Raw genomic sequence first — 22,949 nt, 5'->3', positions numbered from 1 at the left:
CTTTGCTGTGGAGAAAGATACACTATTGGGGTGGCACCATCCAGGAGAACAGGGAGCTGATGTTCTAAGATCCCAAACACTTGATGCCTTGCAAGTGAGGAATTTTAAGGGCAAAATCTGTGGCAATGGTTTCCTGAGTAGGTGGATGCATTGGCTGGAGGCCCATGAAGTCATGCCAGCAACTGTTTTGGTACCACTTCATCTGGTCCTCTGGAGATCTCTTCCATTTCAAGAGACCTGGAATCTGAAAAAAAAAAAAAAACAATCTTTATTCTTTATGTCAGAAAGTTCATTAGGGATATAATCATCAGATGCTGGTGATTATATCCCTAGGGTAATGCTGGTTAACTATTTGTCCTACAGGGTCCATTGAATGATAACCACCTTTATCCTCTGAACCTAGGTCTATGTGTTCTTTGACTGTTGCCATACCCAGGGTTCATTTAACCTCTAGTGCTTGTTCTTCCATCTACACTGACAAGATGGACCCAGGCTTTAAGAAGAAGGAACTAATTTTATAGAACATTATTGTTACTATTCCATTTGCCTGAACAACACATCATCCAGATATTTTTGTGGCTGTCTACTTCACTTCTTTCAGAGTGACCCTATCATTGAAAAAAAAAATATTTTAAGAGAGTGAGTCCAGCTGTTTCCAAATATTCTTTTCACTTTTTTTTTCCTCCAGAGCACTTGTCATCACTGACATACAGATACTTCATTGTTATTTTTCTGGTCTCCTCAGTCCCCAGAATAGAAGGATACTTACTACATGGTCCTTACTATTCTGCAAACTTCATGACCCATCCAATGAACGGTGCTTTTGCACCAATGTTCCCTTTTTCTGAAACACTGTTCTCCCATGTACCAACATGACTAATTTTTCCTTCCTTCAAATCTTTACTCAGATGCCAATTTTTCATTGAAGCCCACCTTGACCACACTATTTCTGATTGCTTCCTCATGTCCTTACTCCAGGACCCACCATCCCCTAAGCTGTTCTACATTTTATTTTCTTATAATACTTTTCATTTACATGTTGTATCACAATATTTGTATTTTCTTTGTTTCTTCTTGCTGAGAATTTATAGTATTTGGAACTATAAATACTATAGTTGGTAAGGCCATACTTTCATATCAACCTTTGAATCTTTCTTTCCTAGCATCTATGAGCCTTTTATACTAGTTGGTTGTAATTAATTCATCAATTTCGATAAATGTACAAAATTGAACTTAAAGGAGTCCCACTTTCTGACTTCAGTGCAATACCATTTAAAATCAATATATAGGGCAGCCTGGGTAGCTCTGCAGTTTAGCACCACCTTCAGCCCAGGGTGTGATTCTGGAGACCCTGGATCAAGTTCCCCATCAGCCTCTCTGTATGGGGTCTGCTTCTCCCTTTACCTGTGTCTCTGCCTCTCTCTCTCTCTCTCTGTGCCTCTCATGAATAAATAAAGTCTTAAAAAATAAATAAATAAAATTGAATATATAAAAAAGAAAAAATGCATTGTTTAGCTTGAAAACTAAAAATGAAGAATTTTTAAAATATCTAATTACTCTTAATCAAATGAGAAATAAAACAAATGCAACTTTGCATTATCTACATAATGAGCCACAGAAGGAATAACTAATACTACTACATATAAGTTAAAAGTAAAGCAACACTGAGATTAATAATGCAAATATTAATTTCCTGCATTATTAAACAGAAAGTAAATAAAGCAAGCAGTTGTTACTAGGTGCAGAAGCAAAAACAATAAATTCAGTCTAAAGGGAAATAAAATTCGCCACCCCCAAAATGTTCGTGTTTGGCATAAGAGTTATCTTTAACTAGTTATTTTTAAGAAACAATAGACACAGGAGCAGCTCTGAAAACCAAGTAGAATTTATGCTTTTGTAAGAGACATTCACATTTATAAGGGAAATTTCTATTTGTATAAATATTCCCCTATTTGTAGTAGGAAGAGTATTTACTGTGATCTTCCTGGTAATCTCCTATAACTGGTCTCCACCTGCCAAGGTCTTTCATTTAAACCATCTTAAATTTCCTGCTAAAGACAAAGAAAAAAAAAACCAAAAACCTTGGTTTAAGTAAAACCATCTTAAATAAAATCTCCACTTGATGAGCCATTAAGGTATTAGTTTTAGTTGGGGCATTAGTTTTCCTTGTCATCTTGTTACCTAAAACTGGATTTGCTTCTTGGTAGATGTGGAACCAGAAGACACAACAAAGCCAAAGAGTAGAAAAGAAGGATTTTACTTCAAAAAGGAAAGGAAAACACTGGGAATGTTTCCCTAAACAGTGCTTCCTCAAACAACCAAACTGGGGAAATTTTGAGCTAAGAGTGCATGCATATTCATGAAGGGGCTTACAAAGGGGGAACTCAGCATAGGACTAGGCCAAAAGTCATTTTATGGTTATAGAGTCAAGGTCATAGTTAATCAAAGTCGGGGGAGGGTAGCTAAGGGTTAGTATTATCAATTGTCTGGATCCAATTTATCCATGATTCGAGTGCTCAAAGAGGTTTAAATTCTGCAAAAATAACTCAAGAATATGCTTGGGTAAGAAGGCTGGTCATGCATAGAACATAAGATGGCCGGGGCCTGAAATGATTTTTCTTATCTCAAGAAAGCTTTATCTTATTTCTTTTTCTGGAGACCCCTAACTCTTTCTGCTTACAGTCTTCCAAGTATATAGGAAGTATACAGGTTATTAAACTTTTGTTTTTATTTTGTTACTATATCTTTTATTACGAGAGGATTGGGGATGTCTCAGGCAAGAATCTAGATAAATAGAGGGAATATTATTTTTTCCTTTCCCACAAACCTAATAAAGTAGGGGAAATGGAATATTAAAACTTAGGCAACAATTGATGAATTTGAAAGCAAGAAAAATAGATATGGCTTCTTCACCATCCCAGTAAAAATTTAGAGAATCACAAAGAAAATCAAGCCATCAGGCTCTTGATTGTATGGCTTTTACGGCAAAAGGCACGTATTTTCCCAAACCTTACATAGCTACATTTAGTCCTTAACTAAATGTAAACTTTTGTCCTTGGAAACATGCCAAGCAATCTTCCTTGGGAATTGGTCTGCAGGGATGACCATACCTTGCATTATTTTCGGTCCCCAGTAAATGAAGTGCCCTGGAATTAACAGGATGACAAATAAGACATACTCTGCTCTTCCTATGTTCACTATAGCTTCCTGGTATTTTTAAAAATAATTTCCTAGCAAATTTTCATTTGACCAGGACCTGAGCAAAATCACTAGGTTGATTGATTTTTATCTCAGAACAAAACAAAATGAATACAGTAAAATTTAAAAAGAACTTATCTCAAAGAAAACAAATATTATATTACAGAAATTTTCAACTCAAATGGTTTTTATTGATTTGTAAGCAGAACTTGACATTGAAAAACTTCTAGGCAGATAATATTGGAAGAAGGTTTTTTTTTTTTTTTTTTCACCCAACTCGTTCACAGTAAGTATTATTGTTGCAGTTGCAGGGTTCTTGTCTCTCAGAGTTGAAGACTGAATCTCATAGACACAAAAGGGTGTGGTGATGGTTTATTAAATGAAGGTGAGAACAGAAAGAAAGGTCTCTAGAGTGAGGGGTCCCTTCGTGTTCACCAAATGATGTAGTTTTGGAATGCTGGTGAGGTACGGAGACAAAGGTCAAGAAAGAATTCTTGAGATGTCGGGTGCAAAAAGGTGATTTTATTAAAGCACAGGGACAGGATCTATGGGTGGAAAGAGCTGTGACAGGGTCATAAAGAGTGGTCCATGAAATACTTTCAAGTAAGGAAGGGGGTAGGGGTAGCATAAGACTCTTAGGAATTTGGAAGTAAGGTTTCCAGGACCTTGAGGGGGCAGCTACTGTTAGGAAAAGGTCATTTATTACTTCTAATAAAACCTTACTCATGAGACCCTTCAGATGTATATTGTTGGGTCATATGCTGCCAACATGTATCATGGAGAGTAGAGATAAAAGAAGTTTCCAAAGGAATTTTTGTATGTTAAAGTAGACTTACAGGATCCTGGGGATTGGGCTACCATTGGCTTTTGACCTTAGCAAAGTGTCAAAATCCAGGCAGTTGAGTTTCTAGAGGAATGTCACTCTGCCTGTTTCAAGGACTTGTCAACTGGGGCTATTATATAGCAAGAAAATTTAATAATTTTTCCTCTGCCTTTTTTCCCTCACATCATTATTCTCTGATAATTCTGACATTATCAGAAAGGTATGGATATACATACTATTTAGACTTTACCCCAAATAATGCCAGGATTTGTGAAATCAGAAATGTAGAGTTAATAAAATCAGGGTCTATGAGTAATGAACATATTTTATTTTTTTATTTTTTTTAGAATTTCATTTATTTATTAATGAGAGGCACAGAGAGAAAAAGAGAGGCAGATACACAAGCAGAAGGAGAAGCAGAAGGAGAAGCAGGCTCCATGCAGGGAGCCTGACGTGGGACTTGGTCCGGGGTCTCCAGGATCAGGCACTGAGCTGAAGGCAGGCACTAAACCACTGAGCCACCAGGGCTGCCCAGTAATGAACATATTTTAGAAATTTAATCTTGAATGATCAGGTTAGAAGAACATCATATCTTTTGGAAATTAAAACTAATATGTAGTCATAATTTTAATATATCTTCTAAGGCCCCTAAATTTAAAATTTGTCATTTGTATTAAATAATATAGAGAAAAGGACACTGGATAAGGCATTGAATTTTTTTTTTATATCATCATTTGTTATATGTCTTTTTGTGGGGTTTTCCTAAATCAATTAGAAACAGGAATATAGTATTATGCGCATGTTCTCTGGAGTCCATCTATCTTGATAGAATCACAGAACCAACAATGAATAGCTTTGACTCTGGATAAGTTACTTAAATTGTGCCCTTTTTCTTGTATTAAAAAATATGGCTATTAGTGGCACCTATGGTACAATAGTCTCATGTGGACTAAATGCATTAAGAAGCATTTAGAATAGTCAGTCTCATTTTAATTATTCAATATATTAACTTTAATTATATTGTTTTCAAATGCCAAATTATGCCTATTTTTATATTTGGCAATCAAATTAATTTTTTTTTCAGTCATGGTCTACAAACCACTCATTATCTTCAATTTTTAGAAACACTAAACTAATTAAATGTCATGTGGTCCACATAAACACAAACCTTTGTGAAGTCATTCCTGCTAAGTATCAAATTTGATTTCTTCACAGTTGACAGAAATTAAATACTATGGAGAGAAAGAATAACACACCGGTGCATGATTTCATCCTTCTGGGATTGACAGATTCTGAAGAGATCCAGTCGATCCTCTTCATGCTGTTTCTCTTAATATACCTGGTTACTGTGCTGGGCAATGCAGGGATGATACTGATAATCCGCCTGGATCTCCAGCTACACACCCCCATGTATTTTTTCCTTAGTCACCTGTCATTCCTTGACCTCAGTTACTCAACTGTCATCACACCTAAAACCTTAGAGAACTTACTGACTTCTACCAAGCATATTTCATACAGGGGCTGCCTCATCCAGATGTATTTTTTTGTCTTCTTGGGGGCCACTGAATGTTTCCTTCTCTCCTCAATGGCCTATGATCGCTATGTTGCTATCTGTAATCCTCTGCATTACCCATTGGTTATGTCCACAAGATTCTGCTGTTCCCTCGTCTTTGGGTCCTATTTGATTGGCTTTGTGGACTCCTTTGTCACTGTGCTTCGCATGAGCAGATTGAATTTCTGTGACTCCAATGTAATCCATCACTTCTTCTGTGACACACCCCCAGTTTTAGCCCTGTCTTGCACTGACACACATGACATCGAAATCATGATATTTATTGTTGCTGGCTCCACTCTAATGGTGTCTCTTATCACAATATCTGTGTCTTATGTGTCCATTCTGTCTACTATCCTGAAAATTACTTCCACTTCAGGAAAGCAAAAAGCCTTCTCTACTTGTGCCTCTCATCTCCTGGGAGTCACCATCTTTTATGGCACTATGATTTTTACTTATTTAAAGCCAAGTAAGTCTTACTCCCTGGGAAAGGATCAAGTGGCTTCTGTTTTTTATACTATTGTGATCCCCATGCTGAATCCACTTATTTATAGTCTTAGGAACAAAGAAGTGAAAAATGCTCTCATTAGAGTCATGCAGAAGGGAAAAGGCTCTGGGCAATTGAAATAGGTGATGTAAACTTTTCAGCTCATTGCTTTCGCCTCCCCTACAGTCTATTCCCTTTGTGTGTCTCCAAACCAATTGACTCCTTTAATTTTTTTTTTTTGTATTTCCATCAAACCATTCTTTACTTGACCAAATATGATCTCAGACATTTCCAGGAAGTCTATAGAATTTTCAAGTTATAATAGAAAGCCATAAAATATGTTTTAAGTCTATGACCTAAATATGTGTATTTGGGAGTGTCTGGGTAGCTCAGTGGGTTAAGCGTTCATTCTCTTGGTTTCAGCTCAGGTCATGATCTCAGGTCATGGGTCCTGTGATCCAGCCCCACACTGGCCTCTGCACTCAGCGAGGAGTCTGAAAATTATAGAAAATTCTATACCCTTGTTCTTCCTCTGACTCTCCCCTTCTCAAATAAATAAACCTTAAAAAAGTAATTATATGGGTTTTAAAGAGCAACTGATATGCAAAATGAGACAATATACTTATCATCTTCTGAATGATACCATACAAATTCCTATGAATAATTCCAAATTCAGAGAATTTTATCATGGAAAAGAGCTTTATTTTAGACACAATGATTGCAGTTTCAGAAGTTTTTTTTTTTTTTTTTTTTTAACATATGGAGAAGAATATAGCAGGTTGGTTATGACAACTTGCTTTAGAATCTAATATTCCAGGATTTATATTCTAAATCTGCTACCCTTTTAGGTGTATAACCCTTAATGGATTGGCCTGTTTCCTCAACTGAACAAGATAAATAATAATTCCAGTGCAATAGAGTTAATTATAAAGATTAAATCAGATAATGGATGTAAAGCGTTCAAGGCAGTCCTAATAAGTGTTGGCCATTATCCTTTAGAAGGCTTACTTTCCTGCAATATTTTTAATGCCCAGTTGCATTTTCTTAGAGAATATTTACTTGTAAGGTGGCTGGGTGGCTTGTTGGTTAAGCATACAACTCTTGATTTCGACTCAGTTCGTGATCTCACTGTCATGGGATTGAACCTCGAATTGGGCTCTGTGCTCAGCAGGGAATCTGTTTTAAGATTTTATTTATTTATTCATGAGAAACACAGAGAGAGAGGCAGAGACATAGGCAAAGGGAGAAGCTGGGAGCCCAATGTGGGACTCGATCCCAGGACCCCAGGATCATGACCTGAGCCAGAGGCAGAAACTCAACCACTGAGCCACCAAGGTGCTCCTACTTTAAATTTCCTTTCTCCTTCTTCTGCCTGTCTCCCCGATTCTAAATAAATAAATAAACAAATCTCTTAAAAAAGAGATTGTGTTTTATAAGTTACTTTTGACTGATTGACAAACAACTAAGGAAAAACTCAATATTTCACTTTTTTTTAAAAATTTAAAACGATGTCTATTAACATTGGAGAACATGTTAACCATGGAAACCACAGAAAAGAAGAAGGGAATAGAAATGGCTTAGCCGTCATCAACAGCTTTATGCATATTCCTCTGGATCTATAGTTACATTCACATGTGTACATAGTAATTATATAAGCATAATTTCTGTCATTTTCTATGTGCTTTTCTACAGCTTTCTGTATAGTTATAAGTTTCTCCTTTGATAATGCCTTTGTCACTGAAATCTGAGGTGAATGTGTTCTGAGTATTTGGGAAAAAAATCAAGACTCTCATCTTGCAAGGCTTTGGATCTGAAATGTAAATGCATCAACTTAAAAATCTAAATGTAGATTTCTGTGACATGTTAATAATCTTCAGTAAAATGCTACTTTGCTGAAATTCTGTTTTTTTTTAATTATTGCCTTCTCCTAATTTTTATAGGTTTGCTATGTCACTAAAAATAAATATTGAATGAAGCATTTGATTCATTTCTTTTAATTTTTTTAAACAGATACCATTGTAAAGCCAAGAAATAAATGAATTCAGAATTTGTGGCAACCCGTAAACTGTAGTCATACCACTGACATTTCCTTTATTTTTCATTTTTTCTTTACATAATCCGAATTACAGTTTTAATTTTCTCTACTACATAGAGGTTAAGGATGTATTTTTCCATTTTCTGAGTATTTGATTTTTTTGTTTAAACTTTTCATAACTATATAGTTTTCATTGCAGGCAATAATATTATATAGTTTTTATTTTTGAAATGTAACTATAGTTGATTATTTTTCCTAAATATTTTTTAAATGTTTAAAATAAAGGGAAAATTTGCAAAAGTGCAAATTCTCTTTTAGAAGTAAAAAGTTTAAAATTTTTTCACTAATTAAAAAATGTCAGTAAGCTCATTCAAATTTTTTAAATGTGCATTATTTTCCTCCATTTAATTATTTTAAAATTTCCTATCTCATATATCAATCCCACTTAAAATTATTGGCTTATTTTTGCTTTTAAATCCATGTGGTCTAATCTGTTCATTGCTATTGTTATATGTTTTTGTTTACAATTAGTAATAAGCATATAATAAATATTTATTGCTTAATAATAGGCATTTTTTGGCTGATCTTTCATCTTGCCTATGCACTATGTGTCTTAACGTATTTATAGGACTTTTCATTTTTCTGGTCTTTTTTATAAACTATCCTTTCACCTTGTTTCTATTGATGTCAACTTCTATGATTAGAAAGTATATCCTGAAAAAAAAAAAAAAAGAAAGTATATCCTGTCGGTTGAGTTGGCAAAGATGGCCAAGAGATTCTGTGATTTTGTAGACAGCACTTAAGTTGAACAAATGCTAATTAAATTAGATTATATTGTAATTAAAGTAAGACTACCATATCTTCCTTATAATTTATAAAGCATGTGTGTTATTACATGCATGTAATATAATCTATGCACAACATAAAAGATTTAGACTATTGTGTTTGCCCTGTAAAATTCCTTGTTATAATTATTGCGTATTGTATTTTATGTAAGATGTGATCAGACATAATTTAAGACATATTCTTCTTGCCATGCAAGAATGCTATTTAATACAAATATGATAAAGAAAATAAGAGTAGAATAAATAAAAAAAATTTTAAAAAGTGGAATAAATCATGACAAAAATATGAAGAGCTGTGTCTGCTTTTAAATAAATGATAGATATGGTAATAACATATTTCGTTGAGCACTTATAGTGTGCCAGACAATAATCAGAGGCATATATATACATATATATATACATATATTAACATAATTTATCTTCACAAGATAACTTTCAGGTAGGAACTTAGCAATATCCAAATGTTAATCTCACACAATGGAAAGCAATCTTTCTATTCCTTCAGGCAAAGACTTAAGAACAATTCCAAAATTGTCTCATTGTGTCACCTGCATTCCAACAGCATACCACGTGGACTCTAAATACAGAATATATCCAGTCTCTCAGCACATTTTCTGTCACCACACTGGCCGGAGGGACCGTAGTCAGGAACTATACCTGTGAGCCCTTGCTTGTTGCTCTGTTTGATCTTAGCCTTCCTGAATCTAATTTCAATGTAATAGCCAGAGTGGTGAACAGTACATTGGATCATACCACTTTCACAAATCTGACCATACTTCTCATCCCACTAAGAATAAAAACCAAAATATTTTCAGGAGCCCCCCAATCCAAAATTATCTTCTCTCCACTCCTTATACCTAATAATTCATTCCTTGTCATTCTGTCCATTCATGCTTACTTTGTTTCAATAACATGTCCTCCTGGGGCTCCTGGGGCTCTCAGTTCATTAAGCAACTGCTTCTTAATTTCAGCTCAGGTCACGATCTCAGGATATTGGGCTCTGCACTCAGTGAGGACTGTGCTTCTGTTTCTCTCCCCCTTTCCCTCTGCCCCCGCCCCCTGCCACTCATGCTTGCTCTCTCTCTAAAATAAATATATAAATCTTTAAAATCTTAAAAAAAAAAAAATAACATGCCCTCCTAACTCTCCCTGTGCACATTAGCCTCAATACTGCCTGGAATTTCCCCTTTACTCCTCTTCACCCTGAAACTTCCTTTTCATATGCAACTGCACAATCGTATTCTTTTCTTAATAAGAATATTCCTTGCCATCTGATTTAAAATTGTACCTGCTTCTCACCCTCTTTCTTGCTTAATTTGCTTTTATAACAGTTTATCTCCATCTGATAAATATACATGTTTGATTTATTATATATATAATATTTATATATTTTGTGTAAATAATATATATATATATACACATATATACACAAAATCTTTTTATGTAGGCTCCATGCCCAGCCTGGAGTAGATCTCAGTGTGGTACTTGAGCTCACGACCCTGAGATTAAGACCTGAGCTAATATCAAGAGTCAGACACTTAACCAACTGAGCCACCCAGGTGCCCCCAACTAACATTTTATATATTTATCTCCTGCCTATTGTTTCTTCTATTCCTCCCTCACTGCCCCTATATCTTAAGCCAGGATTTTTACTTACTTTGCTCAATGCTGTACCCCCACCACCTAGGAAACTGCCTTAATAAATGTATCTGAAGGCAGAATTTTGCAGATAATAAACTTGGGGCACAAAAAGATTAAGTAACTAGTCCATGGCCACTCTGTGTTAAAGAAAAGCTCACATTGGAACTCAGACAGTCTAGAATACAACCAAGGTCTTCAACATCACTCTGAGCTAAGAATACTACTATCAGAAGTGCAAACAGAGAATTCATTATCATAGTAAAGAAAGCATTAAATAAATACCAGGGGTTAAAAGATGCGTGTTGCTGGTGGAAGACAATGCAATTTTGACAATACTAGCTAAATTTTCTCAACCATAACAGCACAGTCCTCCTTGCAGAAGGAGTGATTCTGGAAAAGAAAAAACAATTTATCTGATGATGGTATGTTCTGGAGAGAGAACCTGTAGTAGTCAAGGCATAGGGTATGGTGGTATAACAAAAGGATTCAGAAACAGGGTGTTTCAGGAAAGAGGAAACAACTACCCTTGGCTGTAATGTTGCAGAGTTTAGCTGGCTAGGGGTTGTGGATGGCTCTTTTTTACAAGCTTATCCCAGGACCTAGATTTCTTCTATGTTGTTGCATTGCTGTCTCCCAGATCTGGTTCTCTTTAGCATCGTTGAAGAGGGTTCATCCAGCATTCTGCACATTGCAGTCTGAGAGGAAGGGGAGGTTTTCATAATGGGAAAACAATTCCTTGATTTTTGTTCATACAGAGTTTTAAGGAGTAATTAAATTTATTTAGTAGATATAGAACTATTCAGGTCACCCTCTTTCTCTGATGTGAACATCTTTAAGCCATTGTACATTTCATTTAATTTTCAAGATTATTCACAAAGAGTTGCTTGTAATATTGTATTATTATTGTGGGGACCAAGTGACATTCCTTCTTTCATTTCTGATATATGTAATGTGTATCTCGTCTCTTTTCAGTGGTGACCATGGGAATTATAATATCCATATTTAATATAATGCAGTTGACCTAGAATAATATTCTTCTCTCTTTTTCTTTCTATTTTTGTCATAAATTATACTTTTATGCATGGCTTAAACCAATAAGCCACCAGTAAGCCACCAGCAAAGTTTTACTTTGGCCATTTACTCTTTGAAGGAATTATAATTAAATATTGGGTATTTGTCATATTTATCTTTTTAAATATTTTTGGTGTTATTCATTTCTTTGGGTATACATATATTTTCTTCTGTTATACTTCTTTTGCCTGGATAATTGTTGAAGCACAAGTTCGCTGGATATAAATTGTTTCAGTGTGTATATATTTATTCCTTTCAAAAGTCATTTTTGTTTTTATTTTTATTAGATATTTCAAACATTTTTATGGATATTAAATTCTGGATGGACAGTGACTATCTTTCCCTACTTTAGACACGTATCTTCTTTATGTCTGGTGTGAATCATTTCTAATGGCATCTGCTATACTCCTTTTACTTTTTCTTTTGTATGTGACATGCAATTTCCTCTGAATGCTTTTATAATTTCCTATTTATCTTTATTATTAATCAGTGATACAAATGAGTGTAAATGTATTTTGTTGATTGATTGGTTTCCTTTTTGTATTTCTTTCCTAGTTTCTGCTGATCTTCTCAGGCTTGTGGCTTGATGTTTCCTTAATTTTAGAGAAGTCTTGGCCATTATATTTTCAAATATTTCTTCTGATTCATCCCCTTCTTATTTATGTTCTTTATATTAGACTGTTTGATATTATAACACAACTGTTAATCTTTTCATTTTTCTATAAGTTTTATTCTGTTTTCTTCATTTTTATTGTTTACCATCGTTTTCTGATTTTTTTCCTCATCTTTTTTGATCTACTGATGATCCTCTTGAAGGAATTGTTTGTCTTTGATACTGAGAGTGTGTGGGTTTGTGTTAATTTCCGGTGCTTCATTGGACATTTCTTAATGGTTTCCATCTATCTGATGAAATATATACTCACATAGTATAGTTTACTGTCTTCACTAGATCTTTTAATTTTAAGATACATGATAGATAGATAGATAGATGATAGATAGATTGATAGATGATAGATTATAGATAATGATAGATAGATTGGTTTTAGAAAGAGAGAAGGAATGAGCATGTGTGTGGGGGGGTGGTGCACAGAGGGAGAAGGAGAGAGAATCTCAAACAGACTCTGTGCTGAGCATGGAGCTGGACATGGGGCTCAATCTCATAACCCTGAGATCATGACCTGAGCTGAAATCAAGAGTCAGACACATAATTTACTGAACTACCCAGGCACCCTGACAACTACATCTTTTAACCTAGTAATTAAAATGTTTAGTCAAGACCCCCAGAAACACCTGTTTCTGAAAAGCTGCTTTTATTACTATTTATATGAATTATTCTTACTATCCTTGGCTGAAGATGGCAGAGAAGACTTAAATGAAGCCTCTTTCAGGCTTCTCTGTTTTTTCTAATAGCCCAAACCTGGCTTTAATATATATAAATATAGGGGAATCCCTGGGTGGCTCAGCAGTTTAGCGCCTGCTTTTGGCCCAGGGCAGATCCTGGAGTCCCAAGATCGAGTCTCATGTCGGGCTCCCTGCATGGAGCCTGCTTCTCCCTCTGCCTGTGTCTTTGCCTCTCTCTCTCTCTATGTCTATCATGAATAAATAAAACCTTTAAAAATAATATATATAAATATATATTACATATATATGTATTTATATATAACATATATATAACATATATGTATTTAATGCATATAATATACAAGTATATATATATATATACTTGTATTTAATTTAGCTAATTTCTTCCTACCTTCATGCATGGTAGTCACAATTTTCTCCTTCCCTTTGCTAAATATGAAACAGTCCATGTGTCTCATCTCCTCTTGAAGGAACTTGTCTTCTCTTGTAATTCAGATTACTTGGATGTTTGCAACCTCTGCTCTTTGACAGAGTCATGAAAAGTTACAATCTATAGAGTATTTGAATGTTTTAAAACATTATTTGTAGCTTTCTACATCCTGAGTGAAAGTGGAAATTTTATACATTTATTGATTTATTTATTTAGCATTTTAATTACAGATAGTTAACATACAATGTTATATTAATTTCAGTGTACAATACAGTGATTCCAGAATCCCATATATTACTCAGTGCTCGTCAAGATAAGTGTGCTTTTAATCCCTTTACCTGTTCATACATTGTCTTAAATCACACCCAGTGATTTAAGTGCTGTGCTTTCAAATATCTCCTTTCTAGATAATGCTACATGTATCAGTGCAATATTTATTGGGATTCTAGTTCCACATCTCAAAAATGTAATGTAATCTCAGAATCAGCATAGATATAATGGATTAAACTGATCTCATTTCTTCCTTCCTTTCTTGTTTCTCCCTCTTCCCTTCTCTTTCTCTCTCTCCCTTCCTCTCTCTTTTCCCTTTTTGTCTTCATCTTATTAATCATCTGTGCTCAAAACCTGACAATTCTATGTGTTTTGATAAGAGGAAAAAATATCAAATCTAGTGAAAATCATTTTAAATGTATTCCTCTTTCTTTCTTACTTCTGCCAATATCTTAAAGAAGATTTTCAATACCACATAAATTATAGATAACTTTATAGATTATAGTCTGGAAGCCAGATAATGCAGTTGGCAAAGTGAAAAAAAAAATCAGTGTATTCTTTCATTCTGTGTATCAATGTGCTTCAAATCAGGGACAACCATCCAATGTACTTTTCAGTTTTACTCAATGCTAAAAAGGTCCTTTATTTATGAACTAATATATATCTTTACGTTATTTTTCATTGTCTCTTATAATCTTTGTTCCTGAAGCTGTAAAGCTATAGGTACAAGCAAAATTTTGTAAAAAAAAAAAAAAATGTGTGTGTGTGTCCCTAGGTGTAATAATGAGTGGTACCACTCCCATTGCAAGCTTTTGATTCCTCAATCGGTGAATCTTGGCTGTAGGAGAAACAGCACTATGTACTAGATGCTCATTCAGAGCATATATAGCCTTTGTTTATGATCTTTATTTTTAAAGTCCAAGAAGATTTGAAAGAGATCAATAAATTGAAAAACATATTTTTATCATAACATTTCCAGCTGGAGAAAATGTGACATTCTTAATTTGTTTCAATTTAATGTTTAGTATGAATTAATAAACCATTTTTTCTGAAACATTCTTTTCATTGCCTCTTTTACATCTTTGTTCCTTAAACTGTAGATGATGGGATTCAACATGGGAATCACAATGCTATAAAACATTGACACTATCATGTCATGGTCTGAAGCATAGCTGGAACTTGGTCTCACATACATGAAGAGGATGGTTCCATGATAAATTGACACTCCAGTTAGGTGAGAACCACATGTAGAAAAGACTTTCCGCCTCCCCTCAGCAGAATGGATGTTCAGAATGGCCAAGAGAATGAAACCATAGGAGATCAGAACAATGAGGATAGTGACTATCTCAATAGAGCCCACGAAGTAGAAGAGCAGCAGCTGGTTTGTGTGGGTGTCAGAACACGAAATGGCAAGTAGTGGAGGGATGTCACAAAAGACATGTCTAATTTCATTGGATGCACAGAAGGATAGGCTGAACGTGGCCACTGTGTGTACAGAAGCATGCAAAATGCCACCAACATAGGAAGCAATGATGAGTGGCACATAGACCCTGGGTGACATGCCCATGGAATACAGGAGAGGGTTGTAGATTGCTACATAGCGGTCATAAGCCATGGCAGCCAAGAGAAAGCATTCTGTGGTTCCAAAAGTAACAGCGAGAAACATCTGTGTTGCACATCCAAGGAATGAAATGACTTTATTCTTTAACATAAAATCTACTAACATATTTGGGGTAATTACGGAGGAAAAGCAGGCATCCACAGATGATAACACACTCAGAAAATAGTACATGGGGTTGTGGAGCCGGGAATCTACAATGACCAACAAAACTAAAACCAAATTTCCCATCATAGTAAAGAGGTAGGTTGCTAGAAACAGGAAGAACAAGGCTGTTTGCAGCTCACGCTTATCTGTGAAGCCCTTCAGTACAAATATGGTGACTTCTGTAGCATTCTTCATGTTGCTATCTCATGGAAGAAGCTTGAAGATATTCACAAAATTGTAACTCATATTAATATGATAAAAGTGAGCAGTTGTGTAACTCAGGGAAAGTGAATTCTGTCCTCATATGTATTTCATGGCAATGCATAATTTCCGAGTAGCTGATCAGAAGACAAGATGATGGGTCAAAGGTTAATGCCATTCACTGTAGAATTAAATAGAAACTATGAGTTTTTACTCATTGGTTCAACTTATGTCATTTCTAAAACTGTGAGGTCAAATGATCACTTTACCACTGAATTCTATTAGTTATTTTACTATTAAACCACATTAAACACAAATTGAACAGCTAAATATGTTTTTCTTGTAACATGCAACCACAAGATAGAATATCGATGAATGCAACGCTGGAATTCACACCAGAATTCTAAACCTTTCATAAATTGTGTAAAATGATGTGCTACAATCTACTCACCCTCAGAATTATGACATTAATATTCATCTCAAAACATTGGAACAAATATTGAAGGAAAAATGATAATAAAATAAAATCTTTAAAATAAAATATAGAATGTGCTAAATTAGATTGGTTTGACAGATTAACAGCCTACTAGATTGTAATATTTTATGAGTTTATCTCTAAAACTTTTCTGACTCTATTGTTATTTTGAATAGAACTAACCAAGACTGTTTTCAAGAATATGGACCATGAATGGATATAAAATTACGTGACAATATATACCTCAGTTAATGTGTTTTTGAGTCAGTCTTGAGAGCATATAATCTATTGAAAATGATATTGTGTTAATTATTTAAATTCATAATGTAAGTCAAGTCCTAGTTTCAATACATGACATGGATCCCATCAGTAAGAGAAAGAGCCATTTGGACTAGAGAGAGTGATAGAGAAGAGAGTGCATCCCAATACTTTCTGGGAGTGATAAAGTCAGGATCGCTTAGAATTGTTAAATCAGGAGAAAACATTTTCATAGATTGTTGGAAAGATTAAAGGCAGAGGAAATAAATACTCATATGAGACATCAGAAAAAGCAGAATGGAGGCTGAATCCTGTGTGTTGGAAATAGAAGTTACAACAAAACAAACCAAAGCACTCAAACCATTTATTCTAATTAACTGAATATTTTTGAGCTTCTCTAACAAAATAAAGTGCATTTAAATATAACATTTCATTAAAAAACTGAATAAATTGATTGTAAAACCCCAAATACATTTTTTTCTTAAAGATTTATCTATCTATTTGAGAGAGAGCATAAATGGGAGGAGCAGAGGGAGAGGGAGAGAGAGAGATAATCTCAAATAGACTCCATGCTGAGCATAGAGCCTGACGCAGGGCTCAGTTTCATGACCATGAGATCATGAACTGAGCTGATCCCAAGAATTGGATACTTAACCGACTGACTCAGGCATCCAACATCTTTTTCTTATTTTTTAAAAAAGGAAAAAGATGCAATAGGGAGAGATGATTTGAATATTACCCAAAGGGAGATCAAGAAAATAGTTTATGTGGATGAGGTAAAAACAGAAATGAAAGAAATAAAAAATAGACCTTGATAAATATAATGAAATCCATGTTTTAATACAACTGAAGTGAAGACACTGAAATCCAATACAATTCTTGGCATCAGGTCAATGATATATTTGGTACAAGGAAAATTATATAGATCTGCAATCTGAAAGTATGTGTTCCTCACCCAGCTCCATTATGAAAAAACAGATGTGATACCAGGCTTTCTCTCCAAAGCTTACTCCTCTTTTTTTTTAAGTTTTTAATTGTAATTATAGTATAGTTAATATCCAGTGTTTTATTAATTTCAAGTATGCACTAGAGTGATACAACCCTTTCAAAAAGCAATAAATTTAAATGACAAAGTCTTTAGACTTTAATAACATCTGATCAACTTTTTATAGTTAATGTATAATCTTTTCCAAAAATGTAACTTTCTTAGAATACAGAAACTCCAAATATTTTGGGCTTAATGCTGAAGCCCTAAACTTGCAAAGGAGTAGAAAACAGAGAAATAACACTTATTAACTTGTAGGATGGACTTTTGCACACATTGCTTTTTCTCACCTTGTAGCTACTCTCACAGATACCAAGTGTCAGAGCCAATATTCAATTCCAGCTCTCCCTCAGAGACCACGCACTTTTCACCCTTTTTCATTGCTGCTTATTATACCTTGGCTTCATTCTGCAGTTGATTTCCCTTCCTAGCTCCCCACTGAAATAAAACAAAACCTGACTTTTTATGTATTTGAATATTTTTTAAGTTGCTAAGACTAGAGAAACATTATGAAATAAAGAGTAATCTGAAGCGGCATCTACATTACATGACTAGCAAAATAAACTTAAAAGAATTATTATTTTCCTTATTGTATCAAAATATAAGCCCCCAGAGAATTGAATAAGTCAAGTGTTTTCTGGCCCTCTATTGATAAATTTTATCTTATATTATTTTGAACTAGTCTGTTTTCTGACATGATAAACATGAGCACACACATCTGCTTGGAGCCTTCTTATTACTTTTACAACAGAAATTCATTATTTTCCATTACCTTTGTTTCATTCCAGGAAGTGGTGTTTTCCAATTCTTAGATCGTGCCTAAATCTAGTTTGTGAAGAATGCATTCTGTTCACCTATACAATAGACAACAAGTAAAGACTTTAATATTGAGGATTTCAAAGCATATTTGACCTGGTTGTTTTAAGTTTCACATCCTAAGTATTCCACATATTATCTGAAAATTTCTCTTACCTACAGAACAGCAAAGGCAAATCTAGGTACATTATAAATATGGTTCATTTAGATTGTTTATATGAACTTACTCAGCTGTTTAGAAACCCCACAGGGGATGCCGCAACAGGAATATGCCCTAATTATCCTTGGTTCAAAATAACAACACAAGGATTTACTCAAATGAAAACGAACTTATCTGAGAACCAATTTCCTCATTTTGGCAATATAAGCAATTTTTTAGAGTCAATTAAACATGTTACATTCTTACTCTGTTCAAATTATAAAGTATGTGCTTTTAACAAACATTTAAAAGTATGCATTTTGAACTTATTGGAAGATTATTTATTCAAGGTAATAAAAAAAGTTCAAAAAATCCCATAGAAATGTGGGGGAGACATTAAAAGTTTAAAGTTCTGTGGGACTTGCTAAATCATGTAATTTTGTGAATCCTAAATGTTTACTAATCTAATGTTTTGTGAATCTAATGTTTACTCAGATTAAATAAAATTATCGATTGGTTGATAAACTGATGTACTCATATGCAATTCACACACACACACACACACACACACACACACACACCTAGGATCAAAATTGAGACATTTAACATTTGTTGACCTAGGTCTACTGGGAGGCCCAGTAGAATTTTTATTTTTCTTTTTGGGGGGGGGTAGTCTCTGCTCTTATCCAGGCTTAATCAGTGTCATGAAGGAACTATGAGACACTGAAAAAGATCTCAGAAGTACGTAGCACATACTCCCTTTGAAAAGGACAGGGCTTCACTGAGAAGAAGAAAATGCTGAGAAGCATGTCAGTTGGGTAGGTAAATACACTAGGAATGAAAGTTTCAACAAAGGAGAGACTTCTGGAAGGTGTAGGACCCAAAAAAGACTGTTAAAGCAATACACAAGTCTAAAGTGTATTCTTTAGAAGGCAATATCTGCTTAGACTCAAGAAACAGCAGGTAGGCACCCCGATGTTTCTAGCAGCAATGTCCACAATAGCCAAACTGTGGAGGGAGCCTAGGTGTCCATCGTAAGATGAATGGATAAAGAAGATGTGGTCTATGTATACAATGGAATATCACTCAGCCATTAGAAACGACAAATACCCACCATTTGCTTCGATGTGGATGGAATTGGAGGGTATTATGCTGAGTGAAATAAGTCAATTGGAGAAGGACAAACATTATATGGTCTCATTCATTTGGGGAATAAAAAATAGTGAAAGGGAATAAAGGGGAAAGGAGAAAAAATGAGTGGGAAATATTAGAAAGGGAGACAGAACATGAGAGACTCCTAACTCTGGGAAAAGACAAAGGGGTGGTGGAAAGGGAGGTGGGCGGGGGTGGGGGTGGGGGTGGGGGGGCTGGGTGACAGGCACTGAGGGGGGCACTTGATGGGATGAGCACTGGGTGTTATGCTGTATGTTTGCAAACTGAACTCCAATAAAAAAATTAAAAATTAAAATAAAATAAAATAAAAATAAGCCCTTTGCATTAAAAAAAAGGAAATAAAGAAAGAGCAGGTAGAAGGTACTCTTTAAAGCTTAGAACTCTGGGACATAGAGGAGTTGTACAATAATATTTCAAGACTATCATAAAAACCTGAGAGTGATTTTTTGAACACAAAACTGGAAAAGCTACCTTGATCTGTCTCCAACTTCACATGTGCCTCCTTCTGACAGTCAAAACACCCATCGTATTGACACACTGAAGGAATAAAAGGGTAACTACTGAACTCCATATAGTTATATTAAAATTGCAAAAGGATAAAATAATGATCAAAAATCATCAAAATCAGAGCATGGAATAAGGTTATAAGAAATCAAATGAGGGGATCCCTGGGTGGCTCAGCAGTTTAGCGTCTGCCTTTGGCCCAGGGTATGATCCTGGAGACCTGGAATCGAGTCCCACGTAGGGCTCCTTGCATGGAGCCTGCTTCTTCTCCAGCCTGGGTCTCTGCCTCTCTCTCTCTCTCTATCATGAATGAGTAAATAAAGTATTTAATAAGAAAAGAAATCAAATGAACTATATAAAATACATCTTAAAATAATATAAAACAAAAATTTAAAAAAATGACTAACAAGAAAATCAAATGTGTCAGAAATGAGATGGCAAGACATCAGAAAGATGTGATATATGTGAAATATGATACAAGGAATTCAAAATAATAGACCAGAAAGTGGAAATAAAACAAAAATTCAGTAATAAAGAGTAATTTAATACAAGAATTGGCACTAATAGCATAATAAGTAATAAGACTTTACAGTATTTATTAGAAAAGTTACAACAAAATATTTTGTTTCTTTTAAAATTTTATTGAAGAAAATGTACACGGAGAAAAGTACACACATCTTAAGTATACAGCTTGATGGATTTTTTGAGGGGGGAGAGAAAGAGGGAGAGAGAACCTTAACCAGACCCCATGTCCAGCACGGAGCCAATGCTGGGCTCAAACTCAGGACACTGAGATCATGACCTGAGACGAAATCAAGAGTTGAACACCAGGCCAACCGAGCCTCCCAGGAGTCCCAGCTTGATGAGTTTTTAAGTTGAACATACCCATGTAAACAAGCACAGGAAGTAGAACATGGCCTGAACCCAAGGAGCCTCCCGTGTTCTATTTTTCAGTCACTATCTCCCCTGCAAAGATAACCATAGTATGAAGCAAAGACTAAATTATGTAATTATTAGTTTTTTTAAAAAGTCAGTTATTACATTTTAATATAAGTACAGAAAATCTACCAACTATATGTGTCAGCTACATGAATTTTAATAGTCACACACAACAATGTAACAACAATCATGTATGGGTGCTAGAAATATTCTGTATTGTATAATTGTGGAAATCCCTTCTTAATTTCTGCAAAAATGCTTTTTTAGTTTGAACTAGGGATGCATTGAATATATAGATCATTTGCAATTGCTATCTATTTAATTAATCTTTTATTTACTACTAGGGTAACTATCGTAACAGCTTTCTTTCTTTCTTTCTTTCTTTCTTTCTTTCTTTCTTTCTTTCTTTCTTTCTTTCTTTCTTCTTCTTATTCAAATTCCATAACCAACATTCCCTATCTATTAATTTAGGCTCCCTAGGTACTGAGCTTAGGCATCTATGTATTTTAAACAAATTTTTGAATAATTTATTTAAGTACATAGCCAGGAACAAACTTACAGAGGAGTGTTTAAGTTTCCCACAACAATAAGACCCTGACCAACACAGAAAGTTCGACCTCTATCTCAGCCAGATCTCAATATCCTGTTTTATTATATAGAATATTGAAGCTATATGTATATGTCCCATCTATGCTTTCAATACTTCCCATTTATGTATCCATATCCTTTTTTCCTAGTAAACTCTCAGTGAGCTTAAATATCTCTCTCATGACACTTAGAAGTATAGCACTTTAAAAGTTAAATAAATATGGTAATCTTTATTAAATGATTATGAAGTCTATCATACCTTATTTTGAGACAAATAAACAGGTTATAATTTCAGAAAGAAAGAAGTGGATTTTAGAAAATTGAAGTCATAAACCCAATGACACATAACTATTTAGTATCAGAGCCAAGATTATGTCCTGTAGCATTAGATTTCTTTTCCAGCTCTATGCTTATTCTTTCTGCACTGAGGATTCTTTTCTACCAGAGCCCAAAGTGCATTCATGTAATCATTCTATCATTTAGTTCATTGTTCCAGAACCATTCATTTACTACAAAAAAAAATTGAAATTATCCAACATTTATGTCCCAGAAGATAATTAGTGTATTTTCTCCTTGGAGCATCCCTGTGGACTTCAAGAAGAAGCTTTAGAACATGGTATAAAAGTCTAAATGCTTGTGTTCATAGAATACCCTAAATGAGTGAGCAGTTCATTTCCACAGGTAAGAGAAAAGGGTTTCTTATGAATTACAACATATTTCAGAAGCCATAACCTTGAATCTCCAACTAGATTCTATGTTTTGATATTTAAATCTGAGACAGAAATTTCTAGTTAACTTAGAGCTGAATTAATATTTAATGAAGGAATTCTGGGGAACATAGTAGAACAATAAGAAAGACTACTTACATATTTAGATCAATAGTTATGTTAAGTTAGACATTTGATTTCATTTTTTTGGTGGAAGATAATAGTTGGAATAAAGGTAGTAGAAATAACGGACTATATTATGAATTTAGGAAAATTATTAAAAAGAGGAAATTAGCTGCCAACCAACCATTGGGTACATGCCATTTGGGATCATAATTTTTTTAATGAAAGGATATAAATGAATTTTAAATTTGTTTTACTAGTTAGCTACTTCATGTAGAAGCCAGCTCTGTTTTGTTTCCTTTTTTTTTTTTTGTTTTTAAATCATGCTCTGCTCAAACTTGATGGTTTGCATAAGAATTCAAACACATGAAGATGCTATTTTGTATTGTTTCTAGGAAATAACATCTCCCGAATTATGACATATCACAACGAACTTGCAACATGGTTAGATAAATGGACAAAGTTTAAAGTATGAGACAGAGAAGCTTGTCTTGAATCCTGG

At 34.5% G+C, this 22,949-nt stretch overlaps 2 protein-coding genes across 2 annotated transcripts; one reads left to right on the top strand and one right to left on the bottom strand.

Moving 5' to 3' along the window:
* The first annotated feature begins 5,255 nt into the window (after positions 1-5,255).
* Positions 5,256-11,559, top strand: LOC129514906 (olfactory receptor 8H1-like). The gene is made up of 3 exons (XM_055333594.1): positions 5,256-6,164; positions 11,447-11,467; positions 11,554-11,559. Exons 1-3 carry the CDS (start codon positions 5,256-5,258, stop codon positions 11,557-11,559), a joined length of 936 nt encoding a protein of 311 aa, XP_055189569.1.
* A 3,176-nt stretch (positions 11,560-14,735) lies between these two features.
* LOC129514905 (olfactory receptor 5T2-like) lies at positions 14,736-15,722 on the bottom strand. The gene has a single exon (XM_055333593.1). The coding sequence runs from the start codon at positions 15,672-15,674 to the stop codon at positions 14,736-14,738; it is 939 nt and encodes a 312-aa protein (XP_055189568.1). The 5' UTR covers positions 15,675-15,722.
* Positions 15,723-22,949: the final 7,227 nt, after the last annotated feature.

Source organism: Nyctereutes procyonoides, unplaced genomic scaffold (assembly GCF_905146905.1).
Source record: "Nyctereutes procyonoides isolate TBG_1078 unplaced genomic scaffold, NYPRO_anot_genome, whole genome shotgun sequence".
Lineage (NCBI taxonomy): Eukaryota > Metazoa > Chordata > Mammalia > Carnivora > Canidae > Nyctereutes > Nyctereutes procyonoides.
Note: the sequence above shows the minus strand (reverse complement) of the source record. Positions and strands in the feature narration are given on the sequence as shown.